General features: G+C 58.4%; 1 protein-coding gene across 5 annotated transcripts in view; it reads right to left on the bottom strand.

Moving 5' to 3' along the window:
* Positions 1-24,171, bottom strand: part of AGAP3 (ArfGAP with GTPase domain, ankyrin repeat and PH domain 3) — a gene marked incomplete at its 5' end in the record, with an annotated part of 55,920 nt that overhangs the window by 21,746 nt on the left and 10,003 nt on the right. For 3 of the 5 annotated variants that reach the window (XM_082662174.1, XM_082662173.1, XM_082662175.1), the window contains 7 exons: positions 1,477-1,635; positions 3,264-3,391; positions 3,537-3,671; positions 4,080-4,221; positions 4,367-4,452; positions 4,636-4,723; positions 4,983-5,041. In XM_082662174.1, the coding sequence (XP_082518300.1) occupies positions 1,477-1,635; positions 3,264-3,391; positions 3,537-3,671; positions 4,080-4,221; positions 4,367-4,452; positions 4,636-4,723; positions 4,983-5,041 (797 nt within the window). Of the gene's footprint in view, positions 1-1,476; positions 1,636-3,263; positions 3,392-3,536; positions 3,672-4,079; positions 4,222-4,366; positions 4,453-4,635; positions 4,724-4,982; positions 5,042-6,218; positions 7,222-24,171 lie in introns of those variants that run through there. The other 2 variants (XM_082662176.1, XM_082662177.1) reach the window with 1 other exon arrangement.

The following is a 24,171-nucleotide window of genomic DNA, read 5'->3' on the forward strand; positions in this document are numbered from 1 at the left end:
TGTGCCCAGGACGCGCGCGGCGAGGCGGGCTCTGCTCCGCAGAGCAGGCAGCAGAGCGCGGGGAGCGCCAAGGCGCTGGCGAGGGGGCCCTGGGCCCGGGCGGGTGGCAGAGGGAAGAGCGCGTGCCCTGGGGTGGTGCAGGACCAGCGGCAGAGAAAGGCGAGAGGTGAAGAATGGTGTGGAGGGAGCAGGTGACTGAGGCTGGATGTCAGGGAGCAGGTGCCGAGGGCGTGGATAGCAGTCACTGCAAACACAGGTCGCCCACGGGCTCTACGGCGGCGGCGGCAGCAGCAGCGGCAGCAGCAGGAGGCGTGGGCGTGAGCAGGCAGCCCAAGGCGCTGTGCGTCTCAATGGGCGTGCACGGGAGACAGGGAGCTGCGAGTCCAGGCAGGGTTGGGGCTGGGGGCTGGGGGCGGGACGGCTGTGACGCACGGTAGCAACTGGCAGCAGGGAGGGGGTCAGTCAGCATGGCCGGGGAGGGCGCGAGGCAGGCACGGGGCGGACAGAGGCAGGCAGACTGGGCAGAAGTGCGCCAGGCAGGCGGAGGCGAGGATGAATGGGCGAGGCCTGGGGAGCACTGGCTCTGTGTGGACGGGGTTCCTGAGAGCCTGGCCGGGGCCTGACCTGGTGGGCTGGACTGACAGCCACGCCCTGATGCTCAGAAAGAGGCAGGTGGAGTGACGCAGAAGGACAGGGCGATCTCCTGAGAGTCCACACGGGCAGCTCACCCACCTGTGTCTGACCCAAGACTCCCGGAATGGTCCAGCCAAGTCCCAGCTGGACGGTGAGTTTGGGGATGGGCACTGCGTGTCAGATGCAGGCTCAGGACACCTAAGAGCTGACGGGCTGGGCCCCTACGGCGGAAGGCACACGGGACCCTGGGGCTGGGGTCTGCGGGGAGGGGGAGAGGAAGAGCTTGTGGGGGGACCGAGGCAGGGAATCAGGAGACGGAGGCCTGGGGAAAGACAGCTAAGCCTTCGTTAGGCCGATGGCGCAGCGGATGGGAAGCGTGGGAGAATGAAAAGAGCGGGCAGGTGGACTCGAGGCCTGGGCCCTGTTCATTCTAGCTCTGCCAGCAAACGCTTCCTGTAGCCTCAGGCAAACAATCTCGGGGCCTCAGTCCACAACTGCGGAATCACGGGTGCCTCAGAGTTAGAGCAGACGCGTCCAGAGATCCCTCAAGCTGGCCAGGAAGCCCTACGAGGTCGGGGAGAGGGAGGGTGTGTGTGTGCGGCCGGGAGGAGGGTCTGTGTGCATGTGCTGAGGGCGGCCCCGTGGGCTCGGAGGAAGAGTCTGGAAGAGTCTGGGTGTGGACGGGGGGCACCGGTAAGGAGCCGACGGAAGAGGCGCGCGTCAGTGGGGATGGAGGTCGGCAGGTGGCATCGTCCTGCCTGCTCCCTCCTGGCCGGGGGCTGGGGGCTCGGCCCTGCCCGTTTGGTGAAGGCGGCCGGGCAGGCGGGAGGGGCGGGCACGTACCGTGAAGATGTTGGAGCGCCGCTTGGACTGCTTGCGGATGGGTGTGGGGGTGGAGGAGGCAGCGATGGTCTCGATGCGCAGCTCCCGCTGGCTGATGCTGGGGGTGGAGGGGACTGAGGATGAGTAGTCGCTGAAAGCGCTGCTGCCGCCATTCGTGGCCTAAGGACAGAGAGGGCTGCTGAGGGCGGCTCCGGGAGGGGCGCAGGGGCGGGTGGCAGGCAGGAGCTGGGAAGCCTGCGGTGCGGAGACCTGGCCGGGGGCTCGTGGGGCAGCAGAGGGGCCACTAGCTCCTACAGGTGGTACCAAGCACGGCCTGGAGGCCAGCAGGACCCGGTGGTCACCACACTGGGCTGCCCCACTAGGGCCCCAGCAGGGGCCATTCGGGGTCAGCCCGGGAGCTGAATCGGAGGCAAAGGCTAGCAGGTTGGAGTCAGTGACAGAGGCCAGAAGAGGACGAACTGTGGAGTCTTGGCTCACAGGTGGGTGTGACGCGAGGTGGCAGGTCACCCTGGATGAGCTCCCCAAGTCAGTGACAAAGAGCAAGGCTGCAGGAGGCCAGGGCGGGCCTCAGAGTGCAAGGGGAGGATGAGGTTTGCTTCTAGGCAGTGTGGGTGACAGGGTACAGGATACAGGAGGGCCGGGGCAGAGAGCGGAACAGCTAAGCTAAGACTGCTCCAGAGGAAGCAGCAGGTAAGGGAGCGGCGGCAGAGGATCTCCGCAGAGAGACAGCAGGTGCTCGGCAGTGTCCACTCCAGGACTCGGGAAACGCAGTTTGACAAGGCCACCCGCTAACAGCCCATCGGATGATCACTAAATAGAGAACGTGTCCTGCCCTGGCAGCCTCCTCGAATCCTAACCCGTACAAAGGGAGCAAGACACCTGAGCTGCTGCCCCCCGGTGGGCAGGGCCCCCGTGCACAGCTGGTTCTGCAGGCGAGGCAGCGCCGCTCAGAGACAGTGAAGAAAGACCTTCCGTGCCTCCTTTCTTCCACGGGGGAGTGCTTACAGGGGAAGCCCTGACGCCGTCTAAAGTGCTAAAGGGAGGGCTCTCTGGAAAAGTCATCAGGCTGTCATCAGGACACTGGTGGGCCAGGGGGCCTCAGAAAGACGATGGCCCTTGGCAGAAGTAAAGGAGTGGCTGTCGGCTTGACCACTCAGCGCGCACACCTGTGATGGCCCAGGGCTTTCCGCCGAGCAGGGACTGAGCGGGGAGATGCAAGTACTGGCCTGCCTGCCAAGGGCCAAAAAACAACCAGGCAGTAGGCCCAGGAAGTGGGCGGGTGTCCAAGTGGTAATACAGGAGAAACCCTGGCAGGACCCGGCTCAGAACACCCCCACTACCCCACACGTCACAAATGCCACTGGCCCTTGCGGGTAAGTGCTGCCCTTCTAAACACAAACACCGAGAGAAGGGCCAGCAGGTGAGGGCCAGCAGGGACGAGCTCAGCTCAGAGCCTCCTGAGAACGGCTGCACGGGAAGCGGGCACTGAGATAGCGCTAACGTGGGTGACCAGAGCAAATGCTTAGGCGGCCTCAGCTGCTGCAGAGCTGCGGGGCAAGGAGAGTGTCGAGCAGGGACGGGAACTAGCGGGAAGGCAGTCACCACGGGGTACAGAGGAGGCCAGGCCAGTCGTGCAGGCTAAGGGAACTCGAGCCAGTGCTTTCAAACCATCTGCAAGGCGGCAGACCAGACGAGGTGGGGACAGGCAGGCAGACAGACAGAATGGGAGGCAGGGCCGCGGCGGGCGGGGCGTGCAGTGGCGGGGGGCGGGGGGAGGCTGCCCGCACCTGGTTGATATGCACGGACGGGATGGAGGCAGCGGACACGGCCGAGTGGCTGGGAGAGTTGGGCAGTGACTTGCAGGGCCCGATGGCCAGCTGCTGCTTCTTCCGCAAGGCCACTACCTTCTGGGCCACTGCAGGGGACAGCACAGTCAATTACCCATGTGGGGAGGAGCGAGGAGCCCAGCTTAGAGCCGCCACCCCCCTACCCCACCCCACCCCCCCCCACCCCCCGCCTGCCTGACCCCCTCTGGGGGAGCGTCCCTGGCGCCGAGTTACCGTCCTGGAAGACGCGCTCCACGTTGAGTCCGTAGGTGGCGCACGTCTCGTAGTAGGTGCAGCGCTTCAAGTCTGTGGACAGCTTGCGGGCCCTGCTGTCGTCGATGACCCGCGGGTTCGCGGCACTGATGGCGTCTGTTGGAGACGGGAGAGTGGGGACTGACTCAGCCTGCTGAGAAGCTGAGGCTGCTGGCCGGTGGGCCGTTCGGTCAGAGGGTGGCTGGGCAAAGAGCCCGGGCAGCGGACGACACGGAGCATGAGAATACGGGTGTCTGGGCCTCGTTCCAGCTCTGCCACCGACTCACTGAGTGGGAACGAGCCAGACACTCTGTTTATTCATCTCAAAATGTGGACACGACCACCACACGGATGGCAGGATCTTAGCTGGGGAAGACCCAGTGCGTACGGGGCAAAGAGGAGGCGCCCGCTCTAGGGCGACACGAAAGGGCTGGTCCAGCGCCAGGAGGACGGGGCAGCCAGGCTTTCTCGTGCCTGCCACCTGGGGGCCCAGAGCCCCCGCCTCACCCCTGCTGGCCCGCTCACCCTGCGTGCCCACCAGCACCATGGGCACCTCGCTGGCGTTGCGGAAGCTGCAGAGCCGCAGGAAGTAGTTGTACACCGTCTGGAAGCTGATTTCATCCTCCAGGCTGAACACAAACACCACCGCGTCCACCCAGGCAGCAAACTAGGGGGGACCGAGCACAATTACCACCCTCACCTGGGCACGGGCGAACTGCGTACCCCTCTCCCCACACGCAACCTTGCCGAGTCCCAACTGGGAACCTCAAGAAAGGGGCACCAAAGGCCAGGGCTGGGGGCAGGGGCATCACCTGGAGCTCAGGGGGGCCTCCTTCATCTCGGATCAGCAGCAGGTAACTCTGGCCATCCACCACAATCTCCTTCTTAAACCGACCCCCTAGGACAGAGTTCACGGTCAGGCCCAAAACCAGAAGAGCGAGCCCACGGGGGCCAAGCAGAAAAGAAGTCCACAGCTTCCAACAGAGAAGACGGGAGCGCTGAGAAAGCCAAGGGCTGCAGCCCCCGCACAGACAACCGGAAGGAGGGACGGCGGCCATTAAGGCCGGCCCGTAACGCTCACCTTCTGGGGACTCCTCCTGGACATAGGTCCCCGTCAGATAGCGGTGCACCAGGGCCGACTTGCCACTAGACAGGTTCCCCACAATGCCCTGCGGGACAGGAAGGCGGGAGAGCTGCGGTCAGAGGGCAGGACGGAGGACACGGGGCAGGAAAGGCTGATACGTTAGCAAGGAGAGGGGCCAGTGCTGCGGATGGGCGAGCAAAGAGAAACAGGGAAGAGAGGGGTGACGGGAGAGACCAAGCCTAGAGACGGAGGGGACTGGAAGCGGGGGAAGCAACGCCGGCCCACCACTCCAGCCCGCACCCCCAGCCCCTGGGCTGCCTGGGCCTCCCATGGGCCTCACTCACCACTTTAAGCTCCGGCACCGAACGGCTCAGGGTCCACTCCTGGCTGTTCACAAAGGAGTCTGCGGGAGAGAAGGCCGCCTGTCAGGACTGGGGTGGGACACACACCTTTGCTATCCACCACCTGCTGCCTCTGACGCTGCCCCTTCACAGGCCAAGGCCAGAAAACAGCACTCACGCCCTGGTCTCCTGGGAAGCAGCAGGAACGTTCTGCGCAGCTGGGACGGAGCAATGCCAGCCCCCACTTCCACTGGCCTGGCCCCATCCCTCCTCTTACTGCTACATCAAGGGGCGTAGTTGCTACCTCGAGCCACACTCGGCCTGCCGCCCCCCACCTGGTGAGAGGCCTCCAGTGGGTCTCAGCCAGACCCAAGCTGGGCGGCAAGGCTGCAGCTTCTGCTGCGAGTAGGAACAGCTCACCCTTGCAGGGTGCGGCCACCTACCGCATTCCTGGAGGCTGAAGAGGGAGGAGCCCTTACCTGGCCCTGTTCTGTGAGAGGCAGGTCCAATGGGGAGCGGCCCTCATCCCCAAGCTCCTCCTGGGCAGGAGGTCACCACCCTCTGTGTCCCAGAGACCCACCTCCGGGGCTCCTCCTCTCCAGTCCATCCTCAGCTCGCCGGGCTCCAGCCACGCAGAGCCCCCCTCTCCTTTATCCTCTAGGTTGTAATGGACATCCTGCGATCGGCTCCGGGCAGCTTGGGCCTGGGCCAGCCTCTCTGGCTGGGCTTGCTCCCCCTCCCCAGGCTGTCTCAAACAGTGCTTATGACGGTCGGGTCCACAAGCATTCCCCAAACTCATCTGCACAGGCAGCTAGAGGTGAGGGCTCGAGCCTCGCCTGGGAGCTAGAAATGCTGCTGTTCTAGGCTCCCACCCAGAGCCCGCTGGCTCCGAGTGCGTCTCCATCCCTCCCCTCCCAGGCCCCAACTCCTCAGGCACCCAAAGTGATAAGGGGCCCTTCCGACCCGCTCTCATTCCACCACGCTAGGGCCACGGGCGGGAGGTCCTGCCCCGACCCACCTGGAAAGCCACCTCTGCCACAGACACCTTCTCCAGACCCACCGGCGACCCCAGAGCCTTGCCTGCCCGGCGCCGATCCCACTCGGCCAGCCCCGGCTAGCCCCCAGGCCCACAAGGCACACGCCCGCCTCTCCCAGGTAGGTTTCCGGTTTGTTTCACACCCGCCCTCAACCCCGGACTCCAACCAGGGAGGCCACGCAGGCCGGGGCTCTCCCCCTTACCGCTTGGCGCGCCCAGGAGCCCAGGGGCCGCGGCCGCCCGGCGGCTCCACAGCGGCTCGGAGGGCGCGGGCGCGGGCTCCCTCCGGCGGAAGCGGCTGGTGAGCAGCCTCCAGAGGCCGGCGGCAGTGTGGGGCCGGCCCGGCTCTGGCGCGGCGCTCGGGGCCGCGGCGCCCAGCAGCAGGTCGCGGCGGCTGGAGAAGGCACCCAGAGAGCTGGCGTCGCCGTCGCTGCGGGTGCGCGCCCGGGGCAGCAGCCCCGACTCTGCGCGCCGGATCTCCTGGCCGCGGCGCAGACGGAAGCTGAAGCTCTTCCTCAGCGCCGACAGGCCGCGCCGGGGGCCCGGGGAGCTGCGCCCGCCGCCGCCGCGTAGCACCTGCCAGCGCTGGCTGCTCCACAGCGAGGCGCCCCGCAGGAAACCCGCGCTGCCCGCGCGGCCCAGCCCCGCGCCAGCGCCCTCGGCCGCCAGCTCCAGGCGGTTCACCTCCAGGAACGTCATGCTGGTGGGCCGCGGCGCCTGGGTCCCACGGGGGCGGCTGCGCCGGGCCGGCGCGGGGCTGGGCGCGGGGCTGGGCGACGGGCTAGGCGCGGCCGAGCCGGGGCGCCCCGAGGACGCGGGCCGGGGAGCCTGCGGGAGGCCGTCGGGGGGGCCGCGGCGGCCGAGACGCGGGCGCAGGAGGCTGAGCAGCAGGCCGCGGACGCCAGCGGCCGGTGGCCCCGGGCCGCCCGAGCACACGCTCTGCGGCCGCGCCGGCTGCTCGCGCACGGCACACAGGGCGGAGGCAGCGCGGCCGGCCGGGGCGCCGTGCAGGTCCAGCGAGTCGCAGACGCTGAGGGCGCGGCGGCAGGCGGCGGGCCGCTCCCGGCTGCGGCTGTCCCCTGGCGGCCAGCCCCGCTCCATGCTCAGGGCCCGCGGGCGAGGGCCAGGCCCATGGTGAGGGGCGCGGGGCTGGGCCCGGGCCGGGGCCGCCGGCCGAGGCGCACTGACCTCCGGCCTCTGGGCACCTGGTGTCGGCCGACTGAGTCCCTCAACGCCTCCACCTCGCAGCCGGCAAGCCCAGACCTGGAGAGGCCGGCAGCCAGCCCAACACCGAGAGAGACGTGGCAAGCCTGGCCTGGAACACCCAGGAACGGCGGCCGCAGGGGAGCCAGCCTGCTGGGGCAGCCCCCGAGCCGTGAGAAAACAGGAAATTCCAGCCCAGGGCTCCTCCTCGGTTGGGGCAGGCAGGTGAGGAGATGTCATTAAGAGCAGGCCAAATAAGTAACAGTCCTCGGCACACCACACACTGAGTTCGGTTTTGGAGAGAAGCAGGCCATTTGCTCTTTCTCCAGGGAAGAACCAGAAGGTGACCCACCAGGGTGGGAGTCAGTGAAAGCCTAAATTATGAGTCAGGAGTTATGCCGACTTCGGGCCTCAGTCTCCTTATCTGGAAAGTAGGGAGCCTCTACGAGGCAATCCTGTCTTAGCTTGGGAAACTCGCAAATCCGAGTTGCTGTATGTTTTAGTCAGCTTTTCTGTTAATGACCGAGGCTGTCTTCTTCCCTGGAGATTATAAAATCATCTGTAGTAGGTTAAGCGTTGTCCTGCCCAAGGGCAGCAGAAAATCGAAAGAGAACCTCTGGACCTGGACCATACAGTTCTGGACGAGTGACTCACTTCTGAGCCCCTGAAGTCTCCAGCCTCCACCCGCTGGCTGGTTCTCACCTCCTGTCCAGAGGCTGTGCAGAGGTGAAGCTTCAGACTGCAGTGCTGGTTGGAGCCTGACGCTCAGCACCGATGCCCTGTGAATTTCACGTGTGTGGGCTGCAGCAGACAGTAAATGCAGGGATGACTTCAGGACGGGGGCAGGGGGCAGGTAGTTGCCGTGCTGTGCTCTCCACTGCAGTGTATACATCAGTCCTCTCCAAGGCGCTGGAGATGAGCCAGTTTACCATAATCCACAAGGACCCCAAGCAGATCAGGAGAAACCAGTTGAGGCAGGTGGCAAGGATGAGTGGGGCTTGCCTTTCGTTTAAAGACGTGATACTCCCAGGTTTCCTCCACCCCCAGTCCAACCCAACTCCCAACGTTCCTGTCCCTCTCAGCTTTAGAATTCCAGGGTCCTGGTCAGAAGCAAAGTACAAGATAAAAGTGGCACATTCCTGAGGGGGCTGGGGTGGGGGAATGCCTGAGAAAGGCAGGGCCTCTCCATCCTAGGTGCTCCTGGGGAACCCAGAGCTGGAAACTCCCAAGTCCTGGGCTGGATCTCCCAGGCCTGGAGAGGCCCCCGGGGCTGATTACGTATTTTCCTGGGACTAGTTATTAACAACAACGAGGATGACTTCTTCCTCTCCGGGATGCACACCCCCACGTAAGAGTCGCTCCTGCAGAAGAGCCTTTCCCAGGCTCCTTCAGGCGTGGAGACAGGAATGCAACCCAGGAATCCTGACTCACGTTCCCAAGTTTAAGTCTCCTACGCTGAACTTCCCTATCTTCGTATCTGTCTTTCTGTCCTCTCTCACACACAGGTAGGGGATTACCCCTCCCCCAGAGAAGAAGCCTGCTCATTCCAAACCCTCCCCCCAAGCCAATGAAAATGCAAGCACAGGACAGCAGCTATCAGAGACAAGTGGGGACTGAGGGGGGACGGGGGACAAGGTGCCGAACAGGGGATGGGCTGCTTCAGAACCCAACTGGCTAGCCTCAGGGGGCGAGGAGCAGGCTGGGATAGGAGAGTAAAAGGCCCCCAGTTACACACACACACACACACACACACACACACACACACACACACACACACACACACACACACACACACACACACACGGGCTACAGGACATGCAGCAGTGCCCAGTCCAGGAGGTGAAAAAACATGCCACATTCTCAGAGGACACACCAGCTCCTGACTCCCCTTGTACCTGCAGAATCGGTCCAGGCGAAATGCTCAGACTGGGTCAATCCCAAACCTGGGACAGCTTCCTCTTCCTCATGGGGCTGCCTCCTTCCTATTCCTGCTTCCTAGAAACCTTTCCTGACTCAGGGAAACTAGACAGAGAAGGGCACCTGCCTGCACATAAATGTCCCAGGACATCAGCCAAAGACCCCAGAAAGGAGATCGGTGCAGGCACACACCTGTCTCCTTGTTGGTGTCACACACACACACCCCCGCCCGGGTCAGGGACAAGGTCTCTGTGTTCCATCTGCAAGATTCTACTCCAGAGACATGTGACAAACAGCTTACTACTCAACACAGCCCAAAGGAAACTAGGACGATCCTAAAAAGCATCGGGCTGGGGCCACGTAAACCGTACAGAAATCCCATAAAACTAGCCCTCGTGTCAGTTCTCTGACTCTTAAGGTCATCAGAAACACCAGGCTGAACCTGTCGTGTAGGGGTGAGACCCCACAGAAGCTTCTGGGGGAATTAAAGACGCACTCTCTCGCAATGCCTGCAGCGTGCATCCTGGGTGAGGATGGACACGCTTCCCTGGAGGCTGAGCGCGCAGAGGCTGAGCACTGAGCACCCCCTTCTGTTCTGAGCGCAGGCAAATCAGAAGAAGGGCCGACTCTAGAGCTGGCTGAGCTGGACTGGCTGCTCGGACCTGAGAGAGGAGGGCGCCTGTGTATGCAGCTGTGGCCTGGGGCAGCAGGGGTGCACTGCTGAACCCAGGGTGTCTAGGGAGAAAGAGGAAGACCCCTGCATAAAAAAGGCATGAGCTGTGAGGCACTGCACAGAAGCGGTGCACTGGTGGGGGGAAAAGAAGGGCGGCCTCTGGCGCAGGAATCCCACAGAACCTTGTACCTAGTCTCCCTCAAATATTTGCTGGGTGATCCATTGATAAGTTTCGAGGCGCGCCCTGGTGAGGCCACGCAGCAGCCGCAGAGAGCCTGTGGAGGTCCTTCTCAGAGCCCAGGATGGGCTGGCTTTCTGCTGGAAGCCAAAGGCTGCGGCTTCCTCCCGCCGCCAGAGTGGTCCCAAGAGCCGCAGGGCCCTCCGACGCCGGTCGGCATCTTCTTGCCCACAAGGTGGCAGCAACACATCTTCCTGCAGCCAGGTGGCCTCCAGCTGTGCGGCGAGCAAGGCGGTAAGGACCCCAGCAGTGGCCCGGCGGTGAGTGGCCACGCGGGTTGGCCAAGCCCTTCGATCACTGAGCTGAGGGAGGCGACGAGTGTCACACCCGGAGGATCGCAAGGCCCGCAGGTCTCTAGCAAGCTCTGTCCTCTCTGCAGGTCACCGGGTTGGGGATTAGGGAGTCCGCAGAGACCCTGGGCTGCCCCCGCCAACGACCCGCCACTCACACGGGCGGCCTGCAGGACCGGCCTCCTTACAAGTTTCAGGAGTTGTCCGCAGCTGTCACAATATTCGTCTAACACTCATCCCTCTGGGATATTTTTCTGGTGTGTTTAATGCTCCCCCGCTAGAACTCGGCAGGGCACGCAGGTGGTGTGCAATGATTCTGTGAATGAACGAGTGAATGAATGAATGAACGTGCATCTTTGCTGAGCATGAACTGTGCGCCCCAGCTAGTTGTAGCTCACGAGCTCTAGAGCACAGGCTCAGTAGTTGTGGCACACGGGCTTAGCTGCTCTGCGGCATGTGGGATCTTCCCGGACCAGAGCTCGAACCCACATCCCCTGCATTGGCAGGCGGATTCTTAACTACTGCGCCACCAGGGAAGCCCTCATCCATTTTTAAAGGTTGTTCTCTACCTTCAAAACTGAGCAACGGTCCGGCCAAATCCCATGAGCTAAAAATCTGCCTCTTCCAGTCCAACAGGCTTTGAAAATGCCTTCATTCCATATCAGCAGCATCAACAGGCTAATGAAAGTTTGCTTCATCTTTCTTACAGAAGTCAAATAGTTTCATAAAGGGACGACAACACAGTATTCAAATAATTGCGCCGTTTTTGCTGTAAGACGGAGGAGCTGTGCCCCCACCTGGGAACCCCAGTACAGATGCACAAGCTTTGGGTCTCAGGGCAAGGGGGACTGAGGGTCAGTGTACACTACTAAGAACAAAGACAGGTAGTTTGAGAGTCTAATGGACAAAAGTTTAAAAGCATCTGAATTCCAGGTGGGTGAGGGATGGATTGGGAGTTTGGGATTAGCAGATGCAAACTATTTATATAGAACAGATAAACAACGAGGTCCTACTGTATAGCACAGGGAACTATATTCAATCTCCTGTGATAAACAATTGTAAAAGGAGGGACTTCCCTGGCGGTCCAGTGGTTAAGACTCCGCGCTTCCACTGCAGGGGGTGCGGGTTGAATCCTTGGTCGGGGAACTAAGATTCCACATGCTGCTCAGTGTGGCCAAAATAATAATAATGTAAAAGAACGGGTGGAAGAATATATGTACGTGTAACTGAGTCACCTTGCTGTACACCAGGAATCAACACATCGTAAATCAACTATACTTCAATAAAATGAAGTTTCAAATAAATAAATAAAAGCATCTGATTTCCCATCATCAATTTTGAAACCAGGGCCTACACTGAGGCCCAGGGCTCTGCCCCACTGGCAAGGCCAAGCCTGCCCATTGCCCCGAGCATCCAACACACGTGCCCAGACCCCGGGAGGCCTCTGGATGGGCTCCCCATCAAAGGAAGCCACACACCTCTCAGGCCAGACCCAGGTTGACACCAGCAGGGCCTGGACGTGGAGGCTACCTCCCTCCCCGCCGCCAGCCCGGCGGGAGTCGTCGGTGAGCACTCAGCTCAGGCCCGCTGCCACCACAAGCCCTCCTGGACGTCCCGGCCTCCTCTCACTGTCCCCAGTTCACCTCGTGTCTTCCGTAGATGCTAACATCTAATCGGCTCTCACCTCATGGGGGCCTGAGCTCCCGGGCACAGAAAGGTCACAGATACCTGCCCCTGTGGCTCAGAGCCAGACTCGGCCAGCCCTGGGGACGGCAGAGCCATTTTGGTGCCCTATACACCCAAGGCAGCAGCCACAGGGGACGGCACTGGTCACCCGATAATAACGGCCACTTCCTGAACATGAGAGGCTCTGCTCAGAGCACTTCACACACACAAAACCACTTAACCCCTCTGAGAAAGGTACTGGTCTTCTTTTTTAAAGAAATATTTATTTATTGGCCACGCCTCGCGGCATGCGGGATCTTAGTTCCCCAACCAGGGATCAAACCCGTGCCCCCTGAAGTGGACGCTTGGAGTCCTAACCACTGGACCGCCAGAGAAGTCCTGAAAGGTACTGTTTTGTTTCTTTGTTTGTTTGGTTGGTTTTTGGGGGGCTGCGTTGGGTCTTCGTTGCTGTGCGTGGGCTTTCTCCAGTGGTGGCGAGCGGGGGCTACTCTTCTTTGCGGTGCGCAGGCTTCTCATTGCTGCGGAGCACGGGCTCTAGGCGCGCGGGCTTCAGTAGTTGTGGTACGTGAGCTCAGTAGTTGTGGCGCACGAGCTTAGTTGCTCCGTGGCACGTGGGATCTTCCCGGACCAGGGCTCGAACCTGTGTCCCTTGCATTGGCAGGCGGATTCTTAACCACTGTGCCACCAGGGAAGCCTGAAAGGTACTGTTAATCTCCCCGTTTTACAGATGAGGACTCTGAGGCACAGCGGCCAAGTAACGTGCCTAAGGTGAGGGCTGGTAGGTGGCTGAAGCTGACCTTCCAACCTAGGCCACCTGTCTGGCCCCGAGCCCTGAGGCCTGCTGAGCCCTGGTACCCACATCGGGGCGGCCCAGCCTTGCCCTTCCCAGCAAGGGAACCTCCTTCCCAAAAGACTCCCCAAGGTTCCTCGTCACCCACCTTCCAAACAAACTCCTGCCCCCAAATCCCACTCTCCCAGCCCTGAATCAGTACGAGGGGCTGACACTGGTTCATGAGCCAGCCCTGCTAGGTACGCATGGCATTCACAAAGGAGAAGCCACCTCAACAGGCCAAAGGGGCGCTGTCTGGGGCTGAGGGACCCTCGGCACACCTCACGTTCATGCCATTAGACAGAGCCCAGAGCAGCCAGCCCGGGCCTGAGGTCAGACCACCCTCCCGCAGTGAAGACACTTCCCTGGGCGACTGCCATCTTCCTGAGCCCTTCAGGTACCCAGCAACATGTGACAGTTAATTTCCTACTGTGAGACACACCTTTCCCACCTCCCCCCGCAGGGGGTCCACTGTCCAGCGCTGCCTGGGCCACACAAGGACTGGAGTGGGGCGGGGACAACCCGATGAGGCCCCTGGGGGCACAGGGCTACCCCCGTCCCATGCAGCCGGTCCACCTGCACACTCTTCTGCTCAACACCAGCAAGCATTCCCAGTCCCACCAGCCCTCCCGCGTCACAGAGCGACTGGGAGTGGCAATCAGAGCTTTGGCGCCTGGCGGTTGAGTTTCAGACTTTCCTCTTTTTTTTTTAATGTAAAAAGGGTTTTATTTGGAATTCCCGGTGGTCCAGTGGCTAGGACTCCGCTCTTTCACTGCCGAGGGCCCGGGGGCCCGGGTTTGATCCCTGGTCAGGGAACTAAGATCCCGCAAGCCACGTGGCACAGCCAGAAAAAAAAAAGGTGGGGGAGGGTGCTTGTATTTGCAGGGGAGCAGGACTCTAGTGGCACAAGCCAAATGCCACGTCATCGTCTGACTCCTCGGCCTCCTCCCCCTTCTCGTCTTTCTGCAGATCCTGGGGCAGTGGAGATGGCCACAGCCCCGGCAGCGGGCGCGCCGGCCAACATGCCAATACCCTGGGCAATGACGCCCTCAATTGTTCTTTCCGTTCAGCTCACAGATGACCTTGTTGAGCCGGTCATCGTCCGCCTCAGTGCCGCGCTGTCCAGGATCTTCTTGATGTCCTTGGCGCTGGGGGAGGTGCTGTCCCCGAGGGCGGCCGGCAGGTAGGAAGCGACGCAGCGCATCTCTGCGGCGGCGAGAGACCTTGCACGGGCGACCTCAGAGGCATCAGGGACCCAGGCTTTCCTCTTAATTCTACTCTCATCTGTCTTCAGCCTGAGGACTCACCACCCCACCGGCCCGTCAGCTCTCAGGCCTGGGCCCCCGGGCCACACCATCGCTGTGAAACGGCGTCAGGGAACCCTGGTGACCGCATGGGCGCTCAAGGGAGGCCACCCAGGAGGGAGCCCCGGAGGCCGCGTGGCCGACTGCAGCCTCCCCACAGCCCTCGGCTGCGAGATGAGACGGGCGCAGAGGTCAAGGCCGTGTGCAGAGCTGCCGTGCTTCGAACTTACGCCACAGGCAGAGCCGACCAGGAGCCCCCAGCAGAACCCCTGCGCAGAGAGCAAGGGTCCCCGGCCCGTCAGCAACAACTGGGCAGTGGGGACGACACGCAGGGCAGAGGTGGAGGGGTCCCTGCAAACCGTCTTCACAAACGCCCGTCCACAGCCTGTAGACCCCACGTGGGCGGGTCTTCTCCACCTCCCCTCCCGGCACCTTCACCTGTGCTCCTCTGTGCAACGGCCTCACTCAGCCCACCTCCTCCCCGAGGCCTCAGACCTCAGCCACCAGCCCTCGCCCCAACCTCGCCGAGCCCTGCACAGCTTGGCCGGGCAGCCGGGGAAGCCCACTGGCCGCGGAGTCTGCGAGGAGCTACAGCCGAGCCGCAGGGGAAGCTGTGCTGGACCCCGGGAGAGGGGGAGGCAGGACACAGTTTGCAACAAGGTTCCTGGATTTAAAGGATAGAGAAGATCGATAGATTCACTGCATAAAAATAAGGTCCTGAACGATTTTTAAAAAAATTGTAAAAAAAAAACCCACAAAAAAACCTAAGAGAAATATAACTAAAGGGAAATCAACACGTGGACAAAAATGGGACTATGCTGATGGGTTAATATCACTAATACATGCAAAGCACACAGATGTCGCTAAAAAAAATAAATAAAATCTTGACAAAGTAAAGAAAGTACAACAGCCAATTCACGTGGAAATCACTCGCTCTCACTTGGGACTCAAAGAAACAGAAATTAGAAATGAAGTTCCAGGGCTTTCCTGGTGGCGCAGTGGTTAAGAATCCGCCTGCCAATGCAGGGGACAGGGGGTCGAGCCCTGGTCCAGGAAGATCCCACATGCCGCAGAGCAACTAAGCCCGTGCGCCGGAACGACTGAGCCTGCGCTCTAGAGCCTTCGAGCCACAACTACTGAAGCCTGTGCCCTCTAGAGCCCACATGCCACAACTACTGAGCCCACGTGCTGCAACTATTGAAGCCCACGCACCTAGAGCCCGTGCTCCGCAACAAGAGAAGCCACCGCAATAAGAAGCCCATGCACTGCAACGAAGAGTAGCCCCCGCTCGCCACAACTAGGAATGAAGACCCAACGCAGCCAAAAATAAAAAAAAATAAAATAAAATAAAAATGAAGTTCCACTTCTCACCTACCAAAGCCTTAACATGACTTTTGTGTCCGTGAGGCCCAGTGCTGGCAAGCGTGCATGTGCCCAACCCCCCTCCCCAGCAGCTCAGCCCTTTGCCCCTCGTACTAAATTAGCCACAGGGACTCCAACAGAGACCGTCTGACGTGGACACAAAGGTTTAGGCCCAAAGAAGTCCAGCTTCCAAAAAAGTGAAATCAACCAGAGTGTCCACCAATACGGAAACAAGGGAGTAAGCGACAGTGTCTCCAGATGGTGGGACATCATGCAGCCACTTAAAACAACATCTGCAGGGGCTTCCCTGGCCGTCCAGTGGTGAAGCCTCCACCTCCCACTGCAGGGGGCACGGGTTCCATCCCCGGTCGGGGAACTAAGATCCCACATGCTGCACAGCACAGCCATAAATGAACAAATAAATAAGTAAATAATAAAATAACATCTGTAGAGACTTTTTTACTCAGCACAGCAGCAATACTTGTGATCATTTTTTTTAAAAAGCAAGATACAAAACTGTACGTAACATGGACCCAGGTAAATAAACGCAGGGGAAAAGGAACATATCAAAAAAATAAATTAATTAATTAAATAAATAAATAAAAAAGGAAAAAGGAACATATCAAAATGAGGACAGAGGCCAACTTGGCGGTTAGGACCTGCAGTGATTTTTTTCTGCCTCTATTTTTCTGCAAAATGTACATTTCACCCTGTTTCCTAAAATGTTTGTAGAGGATACACTACAAAGAAAACAGAAGAAACAGAAGAGTGTTTCACCTAGGGATGAGGGCTGGGTGAGGGAAGAAATGGCTCGCCAGAAAAACGCGTGGGTTTGCGCTCTCCCGGCTGAATCCGGGCCCCCAAAGGCCCCCGAGCCTCCACACCTGCAGCGGCTCTGGGTCACCACACAGCCTGACTGGGGTTCACAACAGCTTTCCAACTCCAGCTCTGCGCGGGACACAAAAGAAGAAAGTGGGCTGGGACTCGTCTAATAAACACGCACTTTGCCCTTCTTTTTAGAATTATATTTGACAGTATAAAAGCACATTCACAACATGCTGGGAAAGCTGCTTTTGATCCTCTGCCCCCTTCCCTTTCCTTCACATGGAAGCTTCCAGAATGAGTGTCCCCTCCCGTCCCCAAAGCCCCAATGCTAGGACTTGGACTTAGCGTTTCAGCACAATGCCCGGCCTGGGAGCAAGGAGCCGCTGCTAACACAATACGCTAGCAGGCCTCCCCAGTCCCTGGGTACAGGCCTCACTCATCCGTCATCCAGCCGTTGCCCTACTGAGGGCCATTCAAGTTGCTTCCTTTTTTGTCTTTAAACCTCTACAAGCAAGGCTGTAATCAACACCTGTGTACCTATGTGTTTTCTTTCTTTCTTTTTCTTTTTTCATAAATTTATTTATTTTTGGCTGCGTTGGGTCTTCGTTGCTACGCGCGGGCTTCTCATTGTGGTGGCTTCTCTTGTTGCGGAGCACGGGCTCTAGGCGCGTGGGCTTCAGTAGTTGTGGCTCTCGGACCCTAGAGCGCAGGCTCAGTAGTTGTGGCGCATGGGCTTAGCTGCTCCGCGGCATATGGGATCTTCCCGGACCAGGGCTCGAACCCGTGTCCCCTGCATTGGCAGGCGGATTCTTAACCACTGCGCCACCAGGGAAGTCCCACCTATGTGTTTTCTTTCCACAGGTTACATGCCCCAAAGTAGAAAAGTGGGGTTCAAAGAAAAATATGAATTTTTCATGTTCATGGATAATGCCTGATTACTTTTCCAAATAGGAGGCAGCAATTCCCTGCCCCCTCATTCCCCCACCAGCAACATATGGGAACACCCACTGCGCCACTCTCACCAGCATCGAGTCATCAGCTCACTTTCTGCTACTGAACGAGGAACGCAGTACCTTGCTCTTCAGATCTGTGTTTCCCTGATGACTCTGAGGCTAAGCGTCTTTTCATGGTCATCAACAATTTCCATTTCCTCTTCTCTGAATTGTCTGCCTGGTCCTATTCTTTGTCCACTTGTCTTTGGGGTTTTTTGTTTTGTTTTGTTTTTTGCTTGCACCGGGTCTTAGTTGCGGCACACGGACTTCTTAGTTGCAGCATGCTAACTCTTCGTTGCGGCATGCATGCGGGATCTAGTTCCCCGACCAGGGATCGAACCCAGGCCCTCTGCATTGGGAGCATGGAGTCTTACCCACTGGACCACCAGGGAAGTCCCTGTCTTTGGGGTTTTAAAAACCTTTTTCTTAACAATTTAGAGGAATTCTTTGATAATAGGCATCTTAACCATTTATCTGGCATATGTACATGGCAAGCAAATTCTCCTACTCTATTCTACAAAAGTGTAATTAAATCTGTTAATTTTATAATTGATTATAACATCTGAACAATAAGAACCACAACAAAAATCCATGAAACAAGAGTGTTCCTAAAAAAAGGCAAAGGGGGTGGGGGCGGCCTTCTTGACAGAAGAGTACCAGCTAAGACTTGCGGAAGGAATGTCCAGATGAGAAAATCACCACGTGGCAGCCCCAACAGAACAGATTCAGGCACGATCACTGAGGCACTGAAAACCACTGACTGAAAGTTGTGGGGAGCAGTTTACTTCCAAGGCGCAAAAGTCTCACCCTACAGATTACTGATGAATTACAAAGGGGGAGGCAATGGGCCTTCAGGATTAGGACATCTGGTAATTATGTCCTTAACATCACTAACAGCAGGGCCTGATGTGACACAATAGGAGGTATTCCTGTCAAAAGGGTTTAACCTGGATCTCATCAAGCCCCTGAGCTCGCTTCAGGTCATAGGCAGCAGGCGGGATACAGGCACAAGTTAAATAACACCAAGCAGCCTCAGCGCCCGAATCAGAGCGCAACCTTCTACAGGAAAACTGCCCCCAGACGCTTCAACAGTCTGTGTGATAAACCGGTCAGAATGGCCGTCATTAAAAAGTCTACAGGGCTTCCCTGGTGGCATAGTGGTTGAGAATCCACCTGCCAACGCAGGGGACACGGGTTCGAGCCCTGGTCCGGGAGGATCCCACGTGCTGCGGAGCAACTAAGCCCGTGCGCCACAACTACTGAGCCCGTGCTCTAGAGCCGGTGAGCCACAACTACCGAGCCCACGTGCCACAACTACTGAAGCCCACGCGCCTAGAGCCCGTGCTCCCCCACAAGAGAAGCCACCGCAATGAGAAGCTCGCGCACCGCAACAAAAAGTAGGCCCCGCTCGCTGCAACTAGAGAAAGCCTGCGTGCAGCACCAAAGACCCAACACAGCCAAAAATAAATAAATAAATAAATTTATATTAAAAAAGAGAAGTCTACAAATAATAAATGCTGGAGAGGGTGTTGAGAAAAGGGAACCCTCCTACACCGTTGGTGGGAATGTAAGTTGGTGCAGCCACTATGGAAGACAGTATGGAGGTTCCTTAAAAAACTACAGATAGAGCTACCATGTGACCCAGCAATCCCACTACTGGGCATGTACCCTGAGAAAACCATAATTCGAAAAGATACACGCACCCCTATGTTCACAGCAGCACTATTCACAATAGCCAAGACATGGAAGCAACCTAAATGTCCATCAACAGATGAATGGATAAAGATGTGGTATATATATACAATGGGATACTACTCAGCCATAAAAAAGAATGCTGGGGCGAAATGAGAGTAGCATTGACATATATACACGACCAAATGTAAAAGAGCTAGAGGGAAGCAGCTGCACAGCACAGGGAGACCAGCTCGGTGCTCTGCGATGACCTAGAGGGGTGGGATAGGGAGGGTGGGAGGGAGGCTCAAGAGGGAGGGGACATGGGGATATATGTATGCATGTGGCTAATTCACTTTGTGTACAACAGAAACTAACACAGCATTGTGAAGCAATTATACTCCAATAAAGATGTACTAAAAAAAAAAAAAGAGGGGCTTCCTTGGTGGCGCAGTAGTTAAGAATCTGCCTGACATTGCAGGGGACACTGGTTTGAGCCCTGGTCCAGGAAGATCCCACATGCCACGGAGCGACTAAGCCCGTGCGCCACAGCTGCTGAGCCCACGTGCCACAAGTACTAGAGCCCACGCGCCTAAAGCCCGTGCTCCGCAACAAGAGAAGCCACCGCAATGAGAAGCCCACGCACCGCAACGAAGAGTAGCCCCCGCTCACCACAACTAGAGAAAGCCCGCGTGCAGCAACGAAGACCCAACACAGCCAAAAATAAATAAAATAAAATAAAATAATTTATATAAAAAAAAGAATAAAATAATGCCATCGGCAGCAACATGGATGGACCTAGAGATGATCATACTAAGTGAAGTAAGTCAGAAAGAGAAAGACAAATGCCATATGATATCACTTATATGTGGAATCTAAAACATGACACAAACAAACTTATCTACGCAACAGAAACAGACTCACACGTAGAGAACAGACTTGTGATGGCCAAGGAGGTGTGGGTGGGGGAGGGAGGGTTGGGAGTTTGGGATTAGTAGATGCAAACCATTATATATAGGATGGATAAACAACTCCTATTGTAAAGCACAGGGAACTATATTCATTATCCTGTGATAAACCATAATGGAAAAGAATAAGAAAAAGAATATATTTATATATAACTGAGTCACTTTGCTGCAGAGCAGAAATTAACACAACATTGTAAATAAACTATACTTCAATACGTTTTTTTAAAATATTAAAAAAAGAGTCTGTGTGATGGGGAAAAGCATCACGATGGATCCTGTGCCGTCCTGATCCCATCCTGATTTGGAAAAACAAAGAGGTTATTATATAAGGCACGTGGGGGTTACTTGAGGACATCTGGTTATGGATGAGCTAGTCGACGATGGTTGAGAGTTCTCACTCATCCTTTTAGGTGTGACACTGGTACTACGTTATGTAGAAGGACTGCCTGTTCGTAGGAAATGCCTCCTGGAGTGCTTGGCGGGAAGCATCCACAACTACTGACCATCACCTCCACCAAAATATGTGTGTGTGAGAAACAGAGGGAAAGCAAATGGGGTAAATGTTAACTAAGAATCATTCAAGGTGGTCATTTTTCAAAACGAAAGGCTTGGGGAGGGCTTCCCTGGTGGCGCAGTGGTTGGGAGTCCGCCTGCCGATGCAGGGGACGCAGGTTCGTGCCCCGGTCCGGGGGGATCCCACGTGCTGCGGAGCGGCTGGGCCCGTGAGCCATGGCCGCTGGGCCTGCACGTCCGGAGCCTGTGCTCCGCAACGGGAGAGGCCACGGCAGTGAGAGGCCCACGTACCGCAAAAAAAAAAAAAAAGGCTTGGGGAAAAATCTGTCTGTCTTTCCCTCTATAAATTCTGGGTTTCCTGTCTGGCTTAAGGGGATACCTCTTATCCCAAGATTAGACAATACACTTTTAACTTTCTTCTGTATTTTTAAGAGCTTATCTTTTTCGTGGTGCAGCAGCGCATGCCGGCTCGGAACACAGAATCTGAGAATGGACTCCCCGGGTCCGGGTCCTGCCTCTGCCATTGTGAGGCGACCAACCTCGGGCAAATGCCTCTACATCTCGGTGCGTCAGTCTCCTCATCTTCAAGATGGGGATGATAACACCCCAGGAACGTCTCGAGAATGACAAGCAAGCACGGAGGGCAGAGCCTGGCACGCAAGCACTAACAGAAAGCTATTCTTTCGAGTTCTTTCTGAGATGCCAGATGAGATGCAGCCACCCTTCGCTCAGAACCCTGCGGCTCCCTGGCACCTGAAGCACGAGCTGTCAATCTCGCGATGTCTGCAGCACAAACAAAGTGCTGGAGTGTGGGGTGGCGCATTTGAATAGTTTAAAAACACGCTACGCCAGCAATTTTCATAATAAAATCACGACTCTGGTAAAACAGCGTCTCGCGGTGCCTATCAAAGCAGCCAGGTACGCCACAGGGCTCCCCCCACGTCCCTCCACGCTGGGTCACTGGGTAGAAAGCCCATCGAGGCCCTGGCGTGCGGCGCGCTCTTTCGGAAATACAGTTTTTCTTCGGTGCCAACTCAGCATCACCCGGCCCATCCTCTCCTGCTTGGAGCAGAGGGACACCCCACTCAGCCCACTCCCAGCTGGGCTGCACCAGGCAGCACTGGGACCTGTACCCCCGCGTGCCGCAGAAATCAATGTTCCCCTTGATCGAGTTCAGGGGGCACCCTGGAAGGAAAGGCAGTGGCAATGCCCAAGGCACCCAGTTCAGAATTCCGAAGGGCCTCCCCGCTCCTCCCCCCACCCCACGGCTGCACACGGCTCCCTCCGCCTGGACCACCCAGCCCTCACTCTCCAGGACGGATTTTCTCTTGCAGACAGAGGGGAAGGACTCTCTCCCGTGCCCCCTGGGGACCCTGCCCCCTCAGTGGGTCTGTGTTAAGCTGTTTGGACTTGGGTCAGGGTCTCCGTATCTATGCCATTGGTGCCCCCAGCGTGGACACAACTGACTGCCCTGAACCTGCATGGGGCCTGTTCCCCCTGCACCCATGGGAGAGACCCAGGTGGTGGCCGGTGTCCCTCCCTTGGCCTCACACCCACTGTCGCCAGGCGAGGGTCACACAGTTGGGGCAGAACGTGGCCTCCTCCCGGGGCCGCAACCCAGGGCAGCTTTCTCCCCGGGCAGGTCGCGGGCTTTAGGGCGACCAGTCAGAAGCACACGCCGGAAAGCAAGACACCTTGCTCTCGGGGACCTAGCAGCTCTGGCCCAGCTCTGAGCCCTGGAGGAAGAGGCCAGAGAACTCCACGCACCGCCCCTCCTCCTAGTCACCCCAGTGCCGGCGAGGCACAAGCTGGCGGCCCAGACTCTGCGGGGAGGCACGGGCCTCAGAGAGAGAAGTTAGGCCCCTCCACAGACAGCCCCCGCCCCACCCTCCTCTGGGGGCTGCAAAGCTCCACCTCAGGGGCCTCACAGCCCACAGGCCCCCTGCCCTTGGCTGCTCGGGGCCAGCGGGCTGGGAGGGGACCCCACGGGCAGCACCGTGGCCCTGGAGGGGACGGAGCAGTGTGATACAGGCGAGGGCTCCCTGAGCCACCTCCAGGTCCAACAGGGCCCCTGGGCTGGGTACAGAGCAGGGAGGGGCTCTTGGTCACTGGTACCTGCCAGGCTGGTACTGGGCTGGGGGCCCGAGGCCCACTGGCTATGGGCTCAGTGTCCAGGAGGAAAGCAGCAGATGAGGCCGGCACCAGCTTGGGGCCAGTGGGAGGAGAGCACCCACTGCTCCAGGCCCCACGAGGGACCAGGCCAGGGGAGACTAGGGGCTGGGGAGGGACACCCAACAGACCAGAGCCTCGAACGGGAAAGGTGGGCGATGGAGCTGGACAGAGGCAGGTTTAGATCCCAGCTCTTCTCGCAGGTAAAGGGAAGTAATGGCCCTGGAGGGGCTGCCGTGCGCTCAGGGCCCACTGAGAGAAGCGAGGCCCAAGGGCCACAGCCGGCAGGGGATGGGGGATACCCAGGAAGGGAGGTGAGAGCCTGTTAACACAGTTTCAGGATGGCGTGTCCGCCCCCCGCCCCCCCGACACCCGAGAGTGACAGCCTGGGAGAGAATGAGAGCTCTGCAGGGTGATGGGCTCTGTCTTCTCTGGGTTGGCTGGAGGGGCCTCAGGACATCCCATCCAAGATGTCAGTCACCAAGGGCCTGCTAAAGGCAGAGAGCGGCCCAGCCCAGCCCACTGGCAGCTTCCCTGCTGGCTCCCCGGACAAAGGTTAACAAGAGCGAGTTGGTGAACGCAGCACCACAGGATGCTCCTTCCTGGGCGGCTCCACAAACATCTCATCTCCAAGCAGAGCAGGGAGGGGAAGGTCTCCTTACTTCAGGGCCCGGAAGTGAACTGAGAGACAGAGCAAGGAGGCCAACCCAGGCTGCTGGCTGAGAGCGGCCTTATTCTGTGCCGTGTGTTTTCAGAGAGCACGTGTACGTTTACGACATTTTCGCTATTATATACACGTTATTCAGCGTAAAGACAAAACACAAACCAAAAAAAAAGCTTCCAAAGAACAGCTCCTGCCTAAGACACCAGGATGGGGTGAGGGGAATATTGTGACTTTGCTGGTGACACATCCTGGCACAACTGACTGTGGGTCACGGCTGAAGGGGACATGGCCGGGATCACCCGGCCCACCTCTCCTGTGAGCTGGAAGGAGAGTACCACGGTGAAGTGCAAAGGCCCGGGGCCTCACCGCCCTGCTGCTCAGCAGTGACCTTGAATCCCTGGTAGGTGGCTTCCACCCTCTCTGGTCCACAGAGCGAGGGCTGGGCTTACAGTCTGCACGGCTGGCCGGCTGGCCGGCCTACATAATCGGCACCCTATTCCCTGGTGGTCTGCACTTCACAATCCAGCACTTTAGTCCATCAAGCATCAGGAGGATACGCAGAGGCCAGCCAGTCCACAGACTGTGCTGTTCACACGAGCTCTGCCCAGCAACAGGCTCGCTGTCCGGCACGTCCACTCCCGGTCGGGCCCACCGGCCCTTGCCCCCAAGCAGATGGAAGAGGCTTTCCCTGCCATCTCCCTTCCCCTCACCCTAATTCAGGATTATCCTCGGGCTGTGATGCAGAGGGGGCGGGCGGGGACGTAAGTAGGGCAGAGCAGCAGCCACGTGGGATGAAACCGCCAAACCCAAGTGACGCGAGCCATGCTGGGGCCCGTGGGCAACCCATTCTCA

This window comes from Grampus griseus (assembly GCF_964374135.1).
Source record: "Grampus griseus genome assembly, chromosome: 9".
NCBI lineage: Eukaryota > Metazoa > Chordata > Mammalia > Artiodactyla > Delphinidae > Grampus > Grampus griseus.